Source organism: Microchirus variegatus, assembly GCF_963457635.1.
Source record: "Microchirus variegatus genome assembly, chromosome: 15".
NCBI lineage: Eukaryota > Metazoa > Chordata > Actinopteri > Pleuronectiformes > Soleidae > Microchirus > Microchirus variegatus.
In genome coordinates, this window is record NC_139816.1 from 24,558,559 (window position 1) to 24,578,900 (window position 20,342).

General features: G+C 43.4%; 1 protein-coding gene across 1 annotated transcript; it reads left to right on the forward strand.

The window, feature by feature from the left end:
* Positions 1 to 1,738: 1,738 nt before the first annotated feature.
* epb41l3a (erythrocyte membrane protein band 4.1-like 3a) lies at positions 1,739 to 14,277 on the forward strand (the record flags this gene model as incomplete). The annotated part of the gene is made up of 23 exons (XM_083901824.1): positions 1,739 to 1,828; positions 2,664 to 2,831; positions 2,920 to 3,024; positions 3,112 to 3,154; positions 3,396 to 3,471; positions 3,544 to 3,665; positions 3,850 to 3,946; positions 4,457 to 4,544; positions 4,901 to 5,053; positions 5,982 to 6,079; positions 6,271 to 6,446; positions 7,121 to 7,192; positions 7,922 to 8,017; positions 8,086 to 8,321; positions 8,393 to 8,440; positions 8,620 to 8,649; positions 8,761 to 8,946; positions 10,504 to 10,599; positions 10,730 to 11,344; positions 11,527 to 11,625; positions 11,962 to 12,042; positions 13,951 to 14,055; positions 14,272 to 14,277. 23 exons carry the CDS (start codon positions 1,739 to 1,741, stop codon positions 14,275 to 14,277), a joined length of 2,886 nt encoding a protein of 961 aa, XP_083757950.1.
* Positions 14,278 to 20,342: the final 6,065 nt, after the last annotated feature.

Below are 20,342 nucleotides of genomic sequence, written 5' to 3' on the forward strand. Positions count from 1 at the left end.
GGTGAGTAACGTTTGTGTGTGTATGTATGTGCGTGTGTATGAGTGACGAGTGACGTCACCAGCAGGTGGCGCTGCTGCTGTGGACATGTTGACAGTGAACGCGTGGAAACGATGAAACAGTGATTTTTATTGACATCACTTTGTTTTCTCTGAAACACAAAATTATACAAAAAAATCATAACGTCAGCCGTGACGTCATCTAAGTGACGGTGTAAGCTCCGCCCCTCGCAGCCGCAGATCGTTGTAATCGTTAATGACAAACAGCTGACGTCGCACCGTGCGTCATGACGTCATCGCCCCGCAGCGCGTGGTGTCGCAGACACTATGATGACGTAGATTTTAGCGTCCATCACCAGGAGGAAGAGGGCGAGCGTCCGCACGAGGACAGGTAAAGATGATGCTTTGGTTTATCATCAGAAGGTTATGATCGATCACTGATTACTGATTGATCACTTTGTTTCATTGTTATCGATCATTAGAGAGAGAGCGAGAGAGAGAGCGCGCGAGAGAGCGAGAGCATCATTTCTGCTTCATCACACTGCAGCTCTGTGTGTGTGTGTGTGTGTGTGTGTGTGCTGCAGCTGGGTGTTTCCTGCTGCAGTTCACTCAGTTCAATCAGTCATTCATTCAGTCACTCACTCACTTCATTCATTCACTCAGTCTCTCAGTTCACTCAGTCGCTCAGTTCAATCAGTCATTCAGTTCACTCAGTCACTCACTCAGTTCACTCAGTCATTCAGTTCACTCAGTCTCTCAGTTCACTCACTCAGTCACTCACTTCACTCAATCACTCAGTCTCTCAGTTCACTCAGTCATTCAGTTCACGCAGTCACTCACTCATTCAGTTCAGCACTTCACTCAGTCACTCAGTTCACTCAGTCACTCACTCAGTTCACTCAGTCACTCACTTCACTCAATCACTCAGTCACTCAGTTCACCACTTCACTCAGTCACTCAGTCATTCAGTTCACCACTTCACTCAGTCACTCATTCACTCAGTCATTCAGTTCACTCAGTCATTCAGTTCACCACTTCACTCATTCAGTTCACTCAGTCATTCAGTTCACCACTTCACTCATTCACTCAGTCATTCAGTTCACTCAGTCATTCAGTTCACCACTTCACTCAGTCATTCAGTTCACTCAGTCATTCAGTTCACCACTTCACTCAGTCATTCAGTTCACCACTTCACTCAGTCATTCAGTTCACTCAGTCATTCAGTTCACCACTTCACCCAGTCATTCAGTTCACTCAGTCATTCAGTTCACTACTTCACTCAGTCACTCATTCACTCAGTTCACTTAGTCATTCAGTTCACCACTTCACTCAGTCACTCAGTTCACTCATTCACTTCACTCAGTCTCTCAGTCACTCACTCACTTCACTCAGTCACTCAGTATAATACATAATTAAATAATAATCCTGGTGTTAAATTCAATAACAAAAAGAGTCATTTATTTTTTGCGGAGTCATGGCTGGATGTTGATGAGAGGGTGAGGATTAGGGAATAGATTAGATTATAGAATGAGTGGATGAGGATGGTCAGAATATCAGATGTCCAAGCATACAAAATGAGATTATAATTTCAATCTTATCACGAAATGAAAGAGCAAAGTGGAATTAACATATTATTATTATTATTATTATTATTATTATTATTATTATTATTATTATTATTATTAATATGTAAAAATGTTTATTAAATTAAAATGTTTTATGTACTGTTAGGTGAATCGCCATGACAACAGAGCCAGGCGAACCACAGGAGGCCCAGCCCAAAGAGGCGGAGTCTTTTACTGAAGCCACCGCCCACTCTACACCTAAACAGGTAAAAACGGAAAAGGAATTTATGATCATGATACAATAATCATGTGAAGTGTGGATTCATCATCTGGATGTTGTCAAAATGCGTCACAGTGCCGCGGGCGTGTCCTCACTGACATGGGCGTGTCCTCAATGATGTGGGCGTGTCCTCATTGACATGGGCGTGTACTCACTGATGTGGGCGTGTCCTAACTTACCAAATGTTCACAGGGAGGTCTTCTGCTCCAGTGGCAAAGGCTTTTTGTTTCTTTTATAACATTTTATTAAAACAACAGAACAGGTTCACTGAAGTCTGGATAATTACAAACAAACGCAAAAAAGTAAAATAAAATAAACTCTAAAATAAAAATAAGATCAAATCATGATTTAATTTGAGTTTGTTGTTCAGATTATTGAATTATTATTTTATTTCTGTGCAAAAATAGAATCATATTCCAGGTGAATTACAGTTTAGGACTGTAGTTTGTCTCTCAGTGTGAGACACATCACATGTCCTCGAGTATTACATGAAATATTTACTAAAATAATATTAACTTCATCACAAATCTAATACACTGACACGAAAACACTCCATTGTTCTACAACTGTGTTTAAACCTGTACTTTATTTTACATCAGATATGTGTAAATATATATTAATTAGAGCTTACATCAACAGTCTGTGATTCAGGACTTTAAACTGTGGAGGGCAGTGTTGAGCCTCTTGGTGACAAACTGAAATCTGTCACCTCCTGAGTGGACAGAAACATGTCCTCCTCCCTGGGCTGCACCCTTCACAGGATCCAGACTCTGAAATGAGACATGTCTAATATGATCAAGCATCACTTCCTGTGTCCTCAGAGTGAGGAAGGCGGGGCCAATCAGATCCACGGCTCATTGGCCGAAGACTCGACCAGTCACCTGTCATCCAACATCGCTCGCTCTCCGGCCAGAGGGACGATCAACTTCTGGACAATGAACACAAGAGTGACTCTGCTGGACGGCTCCACCTTCACCTGTACTTTAGAGGTGAGACAGGTGGAGCGTGAGACAGATGGAGGCAATGATACTTTGACTTCCTGTTTCATTCTGTCTGTCTGTCTGTCTGTTTCTCCAGAAACGAGCTCGTGGTTTTCAGCTTTTTGAAAAAGTCTGTGAACATGTGAATCTTCTGGAAAGAGATTATTTTTCTCTGTCGTTCAGAGACACAGACGACAACAAGGTCAGCCTGTCTGTCTGCTCACCTGTCTGCCTACTCACCTGTCTGTTCACCTGTCTGCTTGCTCACCTGTCTGTCTCTCTGTTGTAGAACTGGTTGGATCCAGCGAAGGATATAAAGAAACAGGTCAGAGGTGAGTTTTTTTAAGACTGAATATGATTACTTATAATCTGATTAAGACTGAATGTGATTACTGATAATCTGATTATGACTGAATCTATTATTACTGTGTATCCAGGTGTTTTGCCACCTTTCACTCTGAGAGCAGTAGATGATGAATGTATGAATGAATGAATGAATGAATGAATGAATGAATGAATGAATGAATGAAAGAATGAATAATCAATCACAAACACTGTGTGATGTGTCCCCAGGTGTCCCATGGAATTTCTCTTTTAATGTCAAGTTTTACCCTCCTGATCCCGCCCAGCTGTCTGAAGACCTCACCAGGTAGGTCCACTCACCTGCTTCACGGCTGGACAGGTGTGGTACCTGTCTGCCTGACATTCTGTCTGTCTGCAGGTACTTCCTGTGTCTCCAGCTCAGACAGGACATCATCTCTGGTCGTCTTCCGTGTTCCTTTGCTACTCACACTGTCCTTGGTTCTTACACCGTCCAGTCAGAGCTCGGGGACTACGACCCAGGTAACGTTTGTTACAAAATGAAGGCGATGATGTTGACGACAAAATTACAGATTTACAAAGTTACACATTTATAAGGTTACAAGGTTATAAAGTTAAACAAACATGACAGATAAACATAGATGACATTTAATATATTGTATGTGACCACTCTCTGACCACCTGTCTGTCTCTGTATGTATTTCAGATGAATGTGGATCAAACTACATCAGTGAACTGAGTTTTGCTCCAAATCAAAGTAAAGAGATGGAAGAGAAGATCATGGAGCTGCATCATAACTACAGGTAACACAAATATTCACATTTTATTTATTTGGATTGGCACCTGGCTCAAGGGAACCTCAGCCTTTGACCTGTCCTGAATCTGAACCAGCAACACTGTAGTTACAAGCCCAGTTCCCTTTCGCTTAGCCATGTGTTACCCTGTTATGATAATGTGTCATCTATCCATTCAACCATCCATCCATTCATCATCCATTCATCTTCTACTGCTTTATCACTACATGAGGGTCACATGGGTCGCTGGTGCCAATCCCAGCTGACATAGGGTGAAAGGCGGGGTCACACCTTGGACAGATCACCAGTCCATCACAGAGACACTTATAGGGACAAACAAGCATCCACTCTCACACTCACGGTCAATTTAGAGTGCCTACTTTACCTGATCTCTAAATATGTGAGAGGAAACTCCAGAACATGTGATCATGTGACTTGATAATGAGACGTGATAATGAGACATGTGATTATGTGACGTGACTGTCAGCAAACGTAGTAAGGTTCAGTGTGTTTTTTCAGAGGAATGTCTCCAGCTGAAGCTGAAATGCATTTTCTGGAAAATGTCAAGAAACTGTCAATGTACGGAGTCGACCTTCATCACGCAAAGGTTACACACACACACACACACACACACACACACACACACACACACACACACACACACACACACACACACACACACACACACACACACACACACACACACACACACACACACACACACACACACACACACTCTCTCTGTTCTGTCTCTCTGTATTCAGTCATGTGACATGGTGAAGTTCAAACTGGTTCAGCGGTAACTGAAACAACCACTGGTAATGAGGAACTTTGAAGCAGATGAATTGCAACACACAACTACACTGGTCACTTTTTTAGGTTTCTTCATGTGTACTTAATAAAGTGGACACAAATGTTTTCCTATCCTGAATGTTCAGACAATGTGTTTGTGTGTGTGCATAGGACTCAGAGGGCGTGGCCATTATGCTTGGCGTGTGCTGTAGTGGTCTGCTCATCTACAGGGACAGGCTGAGGATCAACAGGTTCTCATGGCCGAAGATTCTGAAGATTTCGTACAAAAGAAACAACTTTTACGTCAAGATTCGACCTGGAGAGGTGAGATGGACGTCAGCCAATCAGTCTGACATATCTAAGACGTCAGCCAATCAGAGTCTGAGGCATCTGAGACATCAGCCAATCAGAGTCTGACATATCTAAGACATTAGCCAATCAGAGTCTGACATATCTTAGACATCAGCCAATCCGAGTATGAGGCATCTGAGACGTCAGCCAATCAGAGTCTGACATATCTAAGACGTCAGCCAATCAGAGTCTGAGGCATCTGCGACTTCAGCCAATCAGAATCTGAAATATTTATGATGTTGGCCAATCAGAGTCTGAGACATCTGAGATGTCGGCCAATCAGAGTCTGAGACATCTGAGACGTCAGCCAATCAGAGTCTGAGGCATCTGAGACATCAGCCAATCAGAGTCTGAGACATCTGAGACGTCAGCCAATCAGAGTCTGAGGCATCTGAGACGTCAGCCAATCAGAGTCTGAGGCATCTGAGACTTCAGCCAATCAGAGTCTGAGATATCTGAGATATGAGACATCTGAGATATCTGAGACGTCAGCCAATCAGAGTCTGAGATATCTGAGACGTCAGCCAATCAGAGTCTGAGACATCAGAGACGTCAGCCAATCAGAGTCTGAGATATCTGAGATATGAGACATCTGAGATATCTGAGACGTCAGCCAATCAGAGTCTGAGATATCTGAGACGTGAACCAATCAGAGTCTGAGAAATCTGAGACTTCAGCCAATCAGAGTCTGAGTGTGAGACGGAGCGTGAATCTCAGTGTTGTCATGGAGCCGATGGTCTGTCTTAAGTAATATCTTGGACTCTTATGTATAAATATGCTGGAAGAAAGATCCAGAAAGTAACTAAAAGCATCATCATCTGTCAACAGAACATGTTCACCTGTGACTATAAAATGTAATCTGTTAGTGAGGACAACATGTGTCTGATTTTCTTGTTTCCAGTTTGACCAGTTTGAGTCCACCATTGGTTTCAAGCTGTTTAACCACAGAGCAGCGAAGAGACTGTGGAAAGTGTGTGTGGAACATCACTCCTTCTTCAGGTCAGTGCATTTGTTTTCAGGGGGACTTCAGGTTTGTCCAGGTTTGGTTGTTTGAGGTACTTACAGACAGAGCTGGTGATGAGAACCAGCCTGAGACATGAAGGCTCACCCTCACTACCTCATGCAACTACACTTACATACAGTGCTTTTAAGCTCATGTAATCAGACAATCCCTTCTTTGTTTGTCTCAGACTGGTGTCTCCAGAGGAACCCCCTAAAAAGTTCCTGTCTCTGGGATCAAAGTTTCGGTACAGCGGTCGGACTCAGATTCAGAGCCGCAGAGCCAGCGCTCAGATCTCCAGACCTGCACCACATTTTACCCGATGTGTCAGCAAGAGGAACCTGATGAGCCGCAGCCTGGATGGAGGTACCGACACCATGTAGATCCTGATCCCATACCTGAAGTAATGCAGTACCACTGATCCTGTCACTCATAATACTGGTCTCTTACAACTGACTGGTCCCAGTAGACTTATTTTTCATAGTAACAATCGGTAGTAGTGATCAATCAGTATTGCAGTACTAGTCCGTCCTGGTGGTTCAGGTCCACCTCAGATTCAGTCCTGGTTCAGGTCCAGTTCATATTAAATGCTGGTCCAGGTCAAGTACAGATTCAGCCCTAGCTTCGGTCCAGCTCAGATTCAGTCCTGGTTTAGGTCCAGTTCATATTCAATGCGGGTTTAGGTCCAGTTCAGATTCAGTGATGGTCCAGGTCCAGTTCAGATTCAGCCCTGGCTTCGGTCCAGGTCAGATTCTGTCCTGGTTCAGATCCAGCTCAGATTCAGTCCTGGTTCAGGTCCAGCTCAGATTCAGACCTGGTTTAGGTCCAGCACAGTTTCAGTTCTGGTTTAGGTCCAGTTCAGATTCATATTCAGTCCTGGTTCAGATCCAGCTAAGTCCTAGTTCAGGTCCAGTTCAGATTCAGTCCTGGTTCAGATCCAGCTAAGTCCTAGTTCAGGTCCAGATCAGATTCAGTCCTGGTTCAGATCCAGCTCAGTGATTTATATCTGTTCTCTCTTGAAACTGAGTTTTAATCCTCAGGCCAGATGACCACGCCCACACCTTCTCTGATTGGCTCTCCAGTCATCAAAGCCAATGGCAGTTCTCACACAGGTAGAGCTTGTTCCGCTGATCAGATCTGCTCTGTCATTGGCCACAGCTGTAAATGATGCACTCTGATTGGCTGGAAGGATCTGCCTGATCACTTTTTTGCCACTTGTGCTGATGCTACCACTCAGTGAGGCTCCACCCACTTCTTCAAGTCTGACTGCACTTCCTGTGGTTAGAGGTTAGGGATAGTTAATCTCTGTGGGATTATTAAAATAATCCCACAAACACACAAGTGCTGAGTTAATGTCGCCTGCATAATGACACAAAGTGCTGAGTCATGTGATGTTGCCTGCAGTAAGGATGCAAAGTGCTGAGTCATATGATGTCGCCTGCATTAATGACACAAAGTGCTGAGTCATGTAATGTCGCCTGCATTAATGACACAAAGTGCTGAGTCATGTAATGTCGCCTGCATTAATGACACAAAGTGCTGAATCATGTGTTAATGATCACGCGACCTGTTTGTTAGCTTTGTTAGCATCGTAGCTTTATTTTAACCTGGGATTGAAATGTGTCCTGGATGAGATCAGATTCTGAATCTGGATCTGACAGCTGATTGGCTGCAGGACTGGGCTGTTGTGCATGCGTGCTGAGCTCTCATTGGCTGACTGTGTTGGCGATTTGAGCCGTGCTTTCCCACTGATGGAAGGACTGGCTGATGTCATCACCTTAGTGGTCCCCGTTGGTTACTGTTGCTACATCACAGTGGTGTGTGTGTGTCTGTGTGTGTAGATATGGGAGCAGGACTTTACGCTGCGTCTAAATCCATTGGCGCCAGTGACCTCATGACCTCGGTGACACCTGATAGGAGGACGGAGAAGACACGAGGTAAACAAACAGAGGAGACATGAGGAGTCAGCTGACTGAGACTAACATGTTCATCCTTTGTCTCACAGGTGAGGAGGTGGAGCAAAAAGTGATAGAGACATCGATGGAGGCAGAGCAGGAAGTGATAGAGACGGCAATGGAGGCTGAGCAGAAAGTGATAAAGACGCCGATGGTGGCGGAGCAGGAAGTGATTCAGACGGCGATGGAGGCAGAGCAGGAAGTGACAGAAGAAGATGAGATGCTGACAAGAGTGATGGATGTGTCTCAGCAGAGTCCTCCAACTCCTCAGAAACTAGACACCAAGGTAACACATCCCCTGTCCCATGCGTCTCACCTGTCCCACGTGTCTCACCTCATGTTGACTTCTTTGTTTAGACAGAGTTGACTGACACAGCTGTGGACGGAGACCTGACTGCTACTGAGGTAACCTGTCTCTGTCTTTCACCATCATGCATCAGCAACTACCCACACAACTTCCTCAGCTCCCTTATTGTTGCGATCACTGTCTAACAGCAACACCTAGTGGTCAAACTAGAAATAGCTGAACGCAACACCTGTCCCCACCTGTCTCTCTAACCTGTGTCTGTGTCTCTCTCTGACAGTCTGACCAGGATGAAGATTTGAAAACTCTGGTAAATCTGTCTCAACATTTTCATGCCGATATTGGACCCCTTCCCTCTCCTCTGTCCTTGTGTCCGTCTTCTGTCCCCTCACCTGTCCTCTGTCATCTTACCTTTCCTCAGGAGGCACTGGACAGTCCAGAGGATGTCCAGAATCCTCAACATCAGGACATCAGTGCTCTGAGGCGCTCCTTCTTAGAGGGAGGACAAGCACGAGGAGGGGAGACGGAGTGGGAGAGACGTCTCGCTGCCTCACCCTTGCGTCGGGCGGACGAATCACCGATGATTGAACCCTTGGACCCAGATGAGGTGAGTCTGGTGTAAAAAGGCGACACAAAAACCAAAAAAATCAAGTCTGGTGGTTGTTTCAGACATGGAGGACTGGAGTTGTGTGTTGATCACATGGGGGCGCTGATGAAAGGGTGAGCAGGCAGAAAGTGACTGTGTAAGTAATGTAAATGATCCACAGTCACCAGGAAGTTATGTACGTAAAGAACTGTGAGCACACCCTTACTGACCTCATCTGTCGCCATCTCTAACCCGATATTGGTTAATTAGTCTGTTTGTGTGTTTGATGTTGCTCACCTGTGCACTGCAGGAGGGTGGGGTCAAAATAAACCAAGCTCCCCCTCAGCCAATCAGAGAGAAGTGCTACACTGTTGGGCGGAGCTACGACACAACCTCAGGGAAGATCGTCTCCATGATATCTCAGGACAATAGCTTCGACGTTACCATGACAATGAGTCTCGAGATGGGCAGACAGGCCCCGGTCACTCCACTGTCCGCTGCTGATGACATCACAGGACGAACACTGATGACAATTTGTGAGGTGAAGACACCAGTTTCACCGCTGGAACCACCGCGTGGCGTCTGTGCTGCCATTAGTGAGACTGGAGGAGGAGGAGCCTCTGTGATGTCCCCTCTGACTCCTCTTCTCTGTCCTAAATCACCCTCGTCTAAGGCCAGAGTGGTACGCTGACTGCTGGTTGGCATGGAAACAAGCAGCCCCACATTAACCATGTTCAAACTAAACACCTGAGCTCTGAGAAACTGCCACACAAGGGTCAGGTGGAAGTCAGGTGGAGGGTAGGTCAGTCAGGTGGAGGGTAGGTCAGTCAGGTGGAGGTCAGAGTCAGGGTCAGGTGGAGGTCAGAGTCAGGGTCAGCATTACCACAGGTTTAAAGGTGAAATACATTTTTAGCAACTTCATTTCAATGGTTTACTCCTACACTGCTGTGGTCAGTCCAGCAGGGGGCAGTGTTTGAGCTATAGTGTGGAGCTGTATTCAGACCAGCAGCAGGCAGTGTGGAGCTGTATTCAGACCAGCAGCGGGCAGTGTGGAGCTGTATTCAGACCAGCAGGGGGCAGTCTGGAGCTGTAGTGTTCAGTTTAAACTTCCTCAGCTTCTCCCCTCACGTCCTCCTTGACACTGTTTTACTTCTCTGATTTAAATGGTGCAGAATCATTTTGTCTTTGTATGCATTTGATTTTGTTTATGTGTTATGTGTGGTGGTTTCTGATTGGTCGCTGAGGGCGTGACACTCGTTTCATGGTTGTTATTGTCATGAAACTGATGATACAAAGAAATATGACTCTTTTATTTTGTAATTTTGGTGCGTTTTCTTTATGTAATGTGACGATCAGGGAAACATCACATGATCTGTTGGATCAGACTTTTGTTACTAACTTGTTAAACATGTTGATGTGTAACCAGGTTAGTAATTATTGAAGTTAATTACTAATAACCTTTGTTAAACCACACCCCCTTGGCTTAGCCCCTGCATGGCTACTGCCCAGCTCTTAGTATGTGTTTAGGCTCCTCCTCTTGTTTACTTGTCTCTCTCACCGTTGTTTGTTTGTTTTCAGGCTGAACCTGTTTGTGATGAAATGTCTCGTGAACTGAAGACGCTGCTGAAGTCGGCCAGAGAACAAGAAACTTTGAGAGAACACAATCTGCTGAAGGTCTGTCTTCTCTGTTGCTCTTAATGTTGCTGCTGAAGGGGATTGTGGGTAAGCGTTGGGATCTGGAAGGAAGCGCAGTTATCATGGCCACTGCCCTGACATTCGTCTTTGTCTTCACTTCATGTTTCAGACTTCTGAGAATTCGGAGACTAACTTCCTGATGACAGAGTCACGTGACCACGAACAGCCACTTGTGGACCAGCCTCAGGTAGCAACAGGAAGTGTTGTGGGCCCGCCCCTTAGCAACCCTCCGCCCGGAGCAAGCCTGATGCATGCTGGTGATGTCATAAAGGGAGCGGCCAGTGATAATGACACTAATGTTATCTTTGCTAACCAAATTGATACAAGTGTGATAGTGGGAAAGACTGAGGTCGATGATGATGGTGATGATGATGATGATGATGATGATGATTATAGTGATGATGATATTATCAGTGTGTTAGCTCAGGAAGCTGTAGAGGAAGCCATGGAGGCTGCAGTCACCAATATTAACCATGATAATCAGCTTAGCATTACTGCTAAATGTACACCTAGTTATGGTGAACAGGAGGTAACTAGCATAGAGGCTAACAGCCCTGAAAACAGAACTCCAGCTGCTCAGTGTTACCTTAAAGATGATGACTCCCAGGACAAAAAGGGGCGTGGTTTCAGCGAACGCACACCTCCCCTCTCGTCACAGAGCCTCGCTTGTGGACACAACCGTCCGTCCAAACACAGGGAAGCTGAAGAATCTAAATCTCAGGAGGTAAAGCCCACTTACACTGATGCCTGTGTCACCTGTCAACCCTGTGACCCTTCCCCTAGTGAAAAGTTCTGAGATGGCTCCTCCCGCAGTGACCTTTACTCCACTGACTTTCACCTATTGTTTTCTGCCACACCTATAGATTGAACGATGTAATGATCAATATGAATGTTGATATGTTTCAGAGTTGGATCGACCCTGATCGTCTAACAGGTTTCCTGCTGAGTTCACAAACATTCACCACAGAGACCGCCAATACCAGCACCACCACACACATCACCAAGGTAATGCACATCACCATGGTAACACGCATCACAGAGGTAACACACATAATCTTGGTAACACACATCACCGTGGTAACACGTCACAGAGGTAACGCACATCACTGAGGTGACACATCACAGAAGTAACACACATGACCATGGTAACACACATCACAGAGGTACCACACATAAGTGATGTGATGTGATGAAAGAAACAGCAGAATGTCCATCCATCCATTATCTACCGCTTTATCCTCCACCGAAGGGTCGTGGGGTGCTGTGCCTATCTCAGCTACAGCAGAATGTGAATGAATTAATGTTTGATGAGAACATGTTCAACTGTGTCTTCCTCTTCAGACGGTGAAAGGAGGAATTTCAGAAACAAGAGTTGAGAAAAGAATTGTGATTTCTGGAGACACGGATATTGATCAAGACCAGGTAACACGCACACACACACGCGCGCACACACACTCACACATACACAGGCACACACACAGATACACACACACACACACTGTTCTAAACGTCAGCTGTTCCAAACGTCAGCTGTTCTAAACATCAGCTGTTCTAAACATCAGCTGTTCCAAACGTCAGCTGTTCCAAACGTCAGCTGTTCTAAACGTCAGCTGTTCTAAACATCTGCTGTTCTAAACGTCAGCTGTTCCAAACGTCAGCTGTTCCAAACGTCAGCTGTTCCAAACATCAGCTGTTCTAAACATCTGCTGTTCTAAACGTCAGCTGTTCCAAACGTCAGCTGTTCTAAACGTCAGCTGTTCCAAACGTCAGCTGTTCTAAAGTCTGCTGTTCTAAACGTCAGCTGTTCTAAACGTCAGCTGTTCCAAACGTCCGCTGTTCTAAAGTCTGCTGTTCCAAATGTCAGCTGTTCTAAACGTCAGCCGTTCTAAAGTCTGTTGTTCCAAACGTCAGCTGTTCCAAACATCAGCTGTTCTAAAGTCTGCTGTTCCAACCGTCAGCTGTTCTAAACGTCAGCTGTTCTAAAGTCTGCTGTTCTAAATGTCAGCTGTTCCTAACGTCCGCTGTTCTAAAGTCTGCTGTTCCAAACGTCAGCTGTTCCAAACGTCAGCTGTTCCAAACGTCAGCTGTTCCAAACGTCAGCTGTTCCAAACGTCAGCTGTTCTAAAGTCTGTTGTTCCAAACGTCAGCTGTTCCAAACGTCAGCTGTTCCAAACGTCAGCTGTTCTAAACGTCAGCTGTTCCAAACGTCTGCTGTTCCAAACGTCTGCTGTTCTAAAGTCTGCTGTTCTAAACGTCAGCTGTTCCAAACGTCCGCTGTTCTAAAGTCTGCTGTTCCAAACGTCAGCTGTTCTAAAGTCTGTTGTTCCAAACGTCAGCTGTTCCAAACGTCAGCTGTTCTAAACGTCAGCTGTTCCAAACGTCTGCTGTTCTAAAGTCTGTTGTTCTAAACGTCAGCTGTTCTAAACGTCAGCTGTTCCAAACGTCCGCTGTTCTAAAGTCTGCTGTTCCAAACGTCAGCTGTTCCAAACGTCAGCTGTTCTAAAGTCTGTTGTTCCAAACGTCAGCTGTTCCAAACGTCAGCTGTTCTAAACATCAGCTGTTCTAAACATCTGCTGTTCTAAACGTCAGCTGTTCCAAACGTCAGCTGTTCCAAAGTCTGCTGTTCCAAACGTCAGCTGTTCTAAACGTCAGCTGTTCCAAACGTCAGCTGTTCTAAAGTCTGCTGTTCCAAACGTCAGCTGTTCTAAACGTCAGCCGTTCTAAAGTCTGTTGTTCCAAACGTCAGCTGTTCCAAACGTCAGCTGTTCTAAAGTCTGCTGTTCCAAACGTCAGCTGTTCTAAATGTCTGCTGTTCTAAACGTCAGCTGTTCCAAACGTCCGCTGTTCTAAAGTCTGCTGTTCCAAACGTCAGCTGTTCTAAACGTCAGCTGTTCTAAAGTCTGTTGTTCCAAACGTCAGCTGTTCCAAACGTCAGCTGTTCTAAACGTCAGCTTTTCCAAACCTCTGCTGTTCTAAAGGCTGCTGTTCTAAATGTCCGCTGTTCTAAACGTCAGCTGTTCCAAACGTCCGCTGTTCTAAAGTCTGCTGTTCCAAACGTCAGCTGTTCCAAACGTCAGCTGTTCTAAACGTCAGCTGTTCTAAAGTCTGTTGTTCCAAACGTCAGCTGTTCCAAACGTCAGCTGTTCCAAACGTCAGCTGTTCTAAAGTCGGCTGTTCCAAACGTCAGCTGTTCCAAACGTCGTTCCGTTGTTGTCTGTGTGTTCATTAAAGTGTTCCACACCAGGAATTGGACTGACCTGGGTTGACCATCTTGATCCGGGTCAGGTCTGGTGTGACCCAGGTTAACCCTGGTGTGTGTGTGTGTTAAAGGCTCTGGCGGCAGCGCTAAGTGAAGCGAAGCGAGAACATCCTGAACTTTGTGTCACACGAGTTGTCGTCCACAAAGAAACGTGTGATTCGTTAGTGTCACCACAGGTAACATCACCTGTCAGGAGCTGGATGCTGATTGGCTGATGGGTGCATGGCGTCATCATGCTACAGGCTGTGCTAAACCAACATGCTAATTAGCATGACTTTGCTGTGCTTAGCTTCTCATTGAATTAGCCACGTGATGCTCGCCCTGGTGGCCATTTTCATGCTTACCTCATCAAAAATGTGATAACATTAAGAACAGACTTTTGTCTCTTCCAGGACTGAATCTTCAAACCTGCTGCATCCTGGGAGTTGTAGTCCAGACATCAGTGCCAACGACAGGATAACCCTAACCTGAGGCTGCGCACACACACACACACACACACACACACACACACACACACACACACACACACACACACACACACACACACACACACACACACACACACACACACACACACACACACACACACACACACACACACACACACACACACACACACACACATTTGGGTCCCCACAACATTAGTAATACCTGGGGACAGACACACACACACACACACACTGACACAGACACGTACACACTCTCTCTCACACTCTGTTAGCATTAGCTTGATTGTAGCTTTAGTTATTTTCATGTTTAAGATTAAACTCAATTAAAATTAAAAACAATTTCATAAATAAAGGATTAAATTATAACAGTTTGTGTGTGTGTGGGGGCTGCTGCAAAATAACTTCTGCTGAATAAGCCCCGCCCCTCACACATGATTGGATCATGCCTCTGACACTGTTAACGTAGCATGAATGCGAGCACTGTAACAGCTCTATATTTGCCCATACTGCTGTAGTATTGTGAATCATCTGTGTATTTATTTATTTATTTATTGATCCCACACACATTCTATGCCTTATACACGCACGCACGCACGCACGCACACACACACACACACTCTCTCTCTCTTGCAAACACACACACACTGTTTCTTTATTGAAGTCAAACATAAATAAAGAGTAAATAAAAAACAGAAACTTTTCTCTTTTTCAAAACTTTTTACATCATTGTTTTTGTTTCTTTGTCAAGTTTTTGTGTCCACCTGTCTGTCTACACTCTGTTTGACATTTTCATCACATTCTATAATTATGAAATTAATAACCATAATTATTATTATTATTATTATTGTTTGTTGGGTTAGGGTTAGGGTTCCTCCGCAGTGTCTCGTGCAGAATACGTCAGAATGCTGTTGCAGAGACTTCAGCTCGGCATTCAATACCATCATCCCCCAGCAGCTCATTCACAAACTGGACCAGCTGGGGCTCAACACCTATCTGTGCAACTGTAAATTTTCATGATTTTCCTTCATAAATCATTGGTTGTTTGGATAAGAAATTTCAGTTAAATATATCATAGGAGAAAAAAATACAGTGATATTTGAAAAGTGAAACTTATATGATTTACAGAAAGTGTGCAAGAATTATTTAAATAAAATTAGGCATGTGCGTTTAGTCGCCTTCATTCACACTCATTTTATTGATTTCAACACCTTTAGCACGAATTATTAGAACTCAAAATTGGTTTGGTAACCTCAGTGACCCTTGACCTCCATACACAGGTGAGTCCAATCATGAGAAAGGGTATTTAAGGAGGCCAATTGTAAGTGTTTCTCCTCTTTGCATCTTCTCTTAAGAGTGGCAACATGGGAGCCTCAAAACAACTCTCAATTGACCTGAAAACAGTGATTGTTAAATATCATGGTTTAGGGGAAGGATACAGAAAGCTATCTCAGAGATTTAAGCTCTCAGTTTCAACTGTGAGGAATGTGAAGACCACAGGCACAGTTCTACTTAAGACCTGAAGTGGCAGACCAAGACAAATCTCAAATAAGCAGAGGGTAAGGATGGTGAGAACAGTCACAGTCAACCCACAGACCAGCTCCAAAGACCTACAACATCATCTTGCTGCAGATGGTGTCACTGTGCATCGTTCAACTATTCAGCGCACTTTACACAAGGAGATGCTGTATGGAAGAGTAATGCAGAAAAAGCCTTTTCTCTGCACCTGCCACAAACAGAGTCGCTTGAGGTATGCTAAAGCACATTTGGACAAGTCAGCTTCATTTTGAAATAAGGTGCTGTGGACTGATGAAACTAAAACAGAGTTATTTGGGCAAAACAAGGGGCGTTATGCATGGTGGAAAAAGAACACAGCATTCCAAGAAAAACACTTGCTACCTACAGTAAAATTTGGTGGCAGTTCCATCATGCTGTGGGGCTGTGTGGCCAGTGCAGGGACTGGAAATCTTGTTAAAGTTGAGGGTCACATGGATTCCACTTGTAATGGTAAAATTAAATTTCTCTGTCTCAGAGCTACATTTGTCCAACACTGATACCCACCCAGTACAGAATACCAAGTACTTTGTGTATTGTGTCTAGGGATGCACCGATTGCCATTTTTGGGGCCGATTCCGATTTCCGATTTTTCAAGAAGTTAGACCTGCCGATTTCAATTTTTTAAACCACTTTTCAGCATACAGAAAGATATATATTTTTGCATCTTTTCTCTTTAATAGAACATTTTAACATAGAAATACAATCAGTTCACATCCAATATCCTACTAAAAATACAAAACTAATCACTATAAAATAGAAGTATATATAAAAATACAAAAGCAATTGTCATGATACATTTGAACATGCTACCATGGAACATAATATCTTAAAGTGTGACTTTTTGAACAGATTACCACTATAAAATAGAACTAAATAATGCTGTGGAATATTCTCACACATCTTAAAAGTGCAGTGTTATGTAACCATGTTGTTCACATCCAATATCCAACTAAAAATACAAAAACGAATCACTACCTGTATGTGTAGTTTATTTAAGTTTAAACATATTATTTCACAACATAGTACCTACACGCAAATAAGTAAATGACCTCTCTCTCTCTCTCTCTCTCTCTCTCTCTCTCTCTCTCTCTCTCTCTCTCTCTCTCTCTCTCTCTCTCTCTCTCTCTCTGTGTGTGTCTCTCTCTCTCTCTCCCGCCCCGTGCCAACAATGCCTCTCTCTCTCTGCGCACACAGGTTTAAATGACAAACAAACAAATGCTGATCAAAGGTTTTGTGCAAGTGATTGAAACAAATATATAAACATTAATGAAACGTTTACATGCAGAGCGCTCACTCGCTAAGCAGACAACATCCGCGCACCCGCAGCACCGCCACAGAGCTGCGGGTGCGCGGATGTTGTGTAATCAAATACACCAGCACGGCCGTATATAAAAAATTCATATCATAACGGAAAAAAGGTATTCAGTGTGTACCGGTATACCTCCCAGTCCTACACTCTACTACATGTGAGTGTAGCCGCGATCATGTTTGTTGCTGATGCTGCGCGATGCGGGTGCATTTGATCGGCTTATTAAAATCGGAATATTCTGACTGATCGGCCGGTCACCGATTTCGGCCGATCACGTGAAAATCGGCCGATTCCGATCGCTGGCCGATTAATCGATGCATCCCTAATTGTGTCCCCAATGCCTACAGTAGACAAAGTGGTGTGAAAGCACCGTCTGAAGGTAGAGACTTTGTCTATTGGAGGAATGCGATGGGGGAGCTGCTCAGACATAAATGTGGAGTGTTCACTTTGCTCTGGGTCTTTCTCTTGCAAGGATCACTCCTGTGAAGATTGACCTTTTCCTTGCAATGAAAATAAAACCTTATCGGCTGGCAGAATTCCTCTATTTCATTCTTCACCAGCAGCAGAGATATTTCCACAACACACTCAATACCAGCAGATTCTGGAGAACAATGTCCAGGATTCAGTAACAAAGTTGAAGTTGTGCCGGGGCTGGATCTTTCAACAAGACAACGACTTCACTGCTCAAAATCTACTCACAAATTCATGCAGAGGAACAAATACAAAGTTCTGGAATGGCCATCTCAGTCCTCAGAACTCAATAGTTTCAATTGAACATTTGTGGTGTGATTTAAAGCTGTCCATGCTCGAAAACCATCAAACCTGACTGAACTGGAGATGTTTTGTAAAGAAAAATGGTCCAAAATACCTTCCGCCAGAATCCAGACTCTAATTGGAAGCTATAGGAAGAGTTTAGAGGCTGTTATTTCTGCAAAAGGAGAATGCACAAAACTTCTAAACTTATGCACATGCCTAATTTTGTTTAAATAATTCTTGCACACTTTCTGTTAATCATATAAACTTTATTTCACTTCTCAAATATTACTGTGTTTGTCTCCTATATGATATATTTAACTGAAATTTCTGATTCAAACAACCAATGATTTATAAAGGAAAATCATGAAAATTTACAGGGGTGCCCAACTTCTTCTTCTGCTCTTAGAAATGTGTGCATAGGTTACAAACTGTGAGTTTCCTGTCAGTTGCAGTTTCAGTTAACATATGTTCACTTATGAGCTTGTTTAAGCTGTATGTGTGATATATGAGTAATTGTAATTTGTGAAGCACATGTTATGTATGAGCAAATGTATTTTCCCATTACACTGTCCTCAGGTATTTTCTCTGTTCAGTCCCAGGAACAGCTGGACATCTGTGGACAGTGTCTCTGTTTTGGGGTCACTTTCTTTAAGGTTATTGTTATTCAAATTATCTCTTAAAGGGGCATCGTCGATCGTCAACAGTGAAAATATTAATTGTTCTCTCAACATTTTTTTATATAAATATAACAAATACATCCATCATTTCGTCATAAAAAGAAAAAGTTAAAGTGATGTAAAGCCTTAAATGATTCAAAAGATAAAATAATAAATGTCAATCGTTAAATAACATTTTCTCTTCAGTGATTTATAAATATTTTTCCCCTGATAATTTAGTGATTTAGTGAAGGACATTTCCCTGTCAGTCTATGAGAGGGTACACAATTATTGCACTCATGGACAAAATATTAGAAACATTCAATTACGAATTCAAATAAAGTGCCTGAATATGGCCCTGCATAATGGACTTATTGTTATTGTAGTGTTCCACTAGCACGACTCGTGATGTCATAACCAGGAAAAATGTGTTTGTCATCAAACCGAACCGTGACGAACTGCAGATCAGTTAAAAAGATTTAATAATCCTGACAACGTGGGTTAATCACCAACATTTACCAAGGAAATGTCTAAAATCTCATAATTTAACAGAGGAGTCTGGTGTATTCACATTAGGAGCTGCAACCAATCCCAGATGGCGACAGTGCTGCGGCCTCAGGCCTCGGGGAACCTGGGCCCGATGACAAACCTGCAACCCTGCAATCTGTGATACAGAATAGAAGAGACACACGTTCTTCAGGTGTTTACTTCGCAGCAGGAGGATTTATTCTTTCTCTGTGTGCGTAGTGTTTCTGTTCTATTCTATACCACCTCGAGAACAGTGACCTCTAGCGACATGCATGAGTATTGCGTCCAGCATACAATATAACACATTATGACACAATAGTGCAATTAAATTGGTCTTTAGCCACTGCTTATGACACAAAACAAAAATAAAAAAATTAAATATGAGGGTATCTGTTTTCTACAATTAGAACCCTGTTGATTTGGAAATGCTTCTGGTCTCCTCTTCTTTTTCCAATGTTTGTAAATATGAAGTTTTGTTTCTGTGTGACACCTACTGCACATTTGCCCGTCCTGAGAGAGGGACCACTCTTCTGTGGCTCTTCCTGAGGTTTTCTCCCATTTTTTCCCTGTAAAAAGAGTTTTTCCTCACACGATGCGATGGTCGAAGGACAGTGGGAGTCACTGTAAAACCATTTATCTATATACTGTATATTGTTGCATGTTAAAACCTGAATATTCAGCTGTGTTCCTTGTTTAAGTGATTCATCATTTTATTAGTGGCGAGACAATGAAGTCATAAACATCTGCATCACCAGAAACGAAACATCTATGATATTATACTCACGTTGGTCCATTTCCATTTATTTCCACAAAATAAATGACAGTCACCAGGTTATTTTCAATGTCGTTTTATTTATGAAGATTTCTTTCTTTCTTTCTTGAATGTTTTTTTTTTTTTTTTACATACTAACGCGTTCAAGAGTTTCCTGCCTAATTCAGGTGATTTGAAAAGGTAATTATGACAGTATTTTATTCAAAGTGACAGGGAGTCAATTGGGTACAGGAATGAAGGATTAGACACACGTGACTCACCACACGGGGGTGCTAACACAACAAAAATATACTGTACTAAGCAGTACATAGACATGTTGAGGTGAGAACCAAGAGTCTAATCAATTCTTTGATCAATAGTTTAATCAACATGTCATGATGCACTTCCCATCACTTTATGTGTCACACATAAAATACTACATTTACTGCCAAGTATTGTT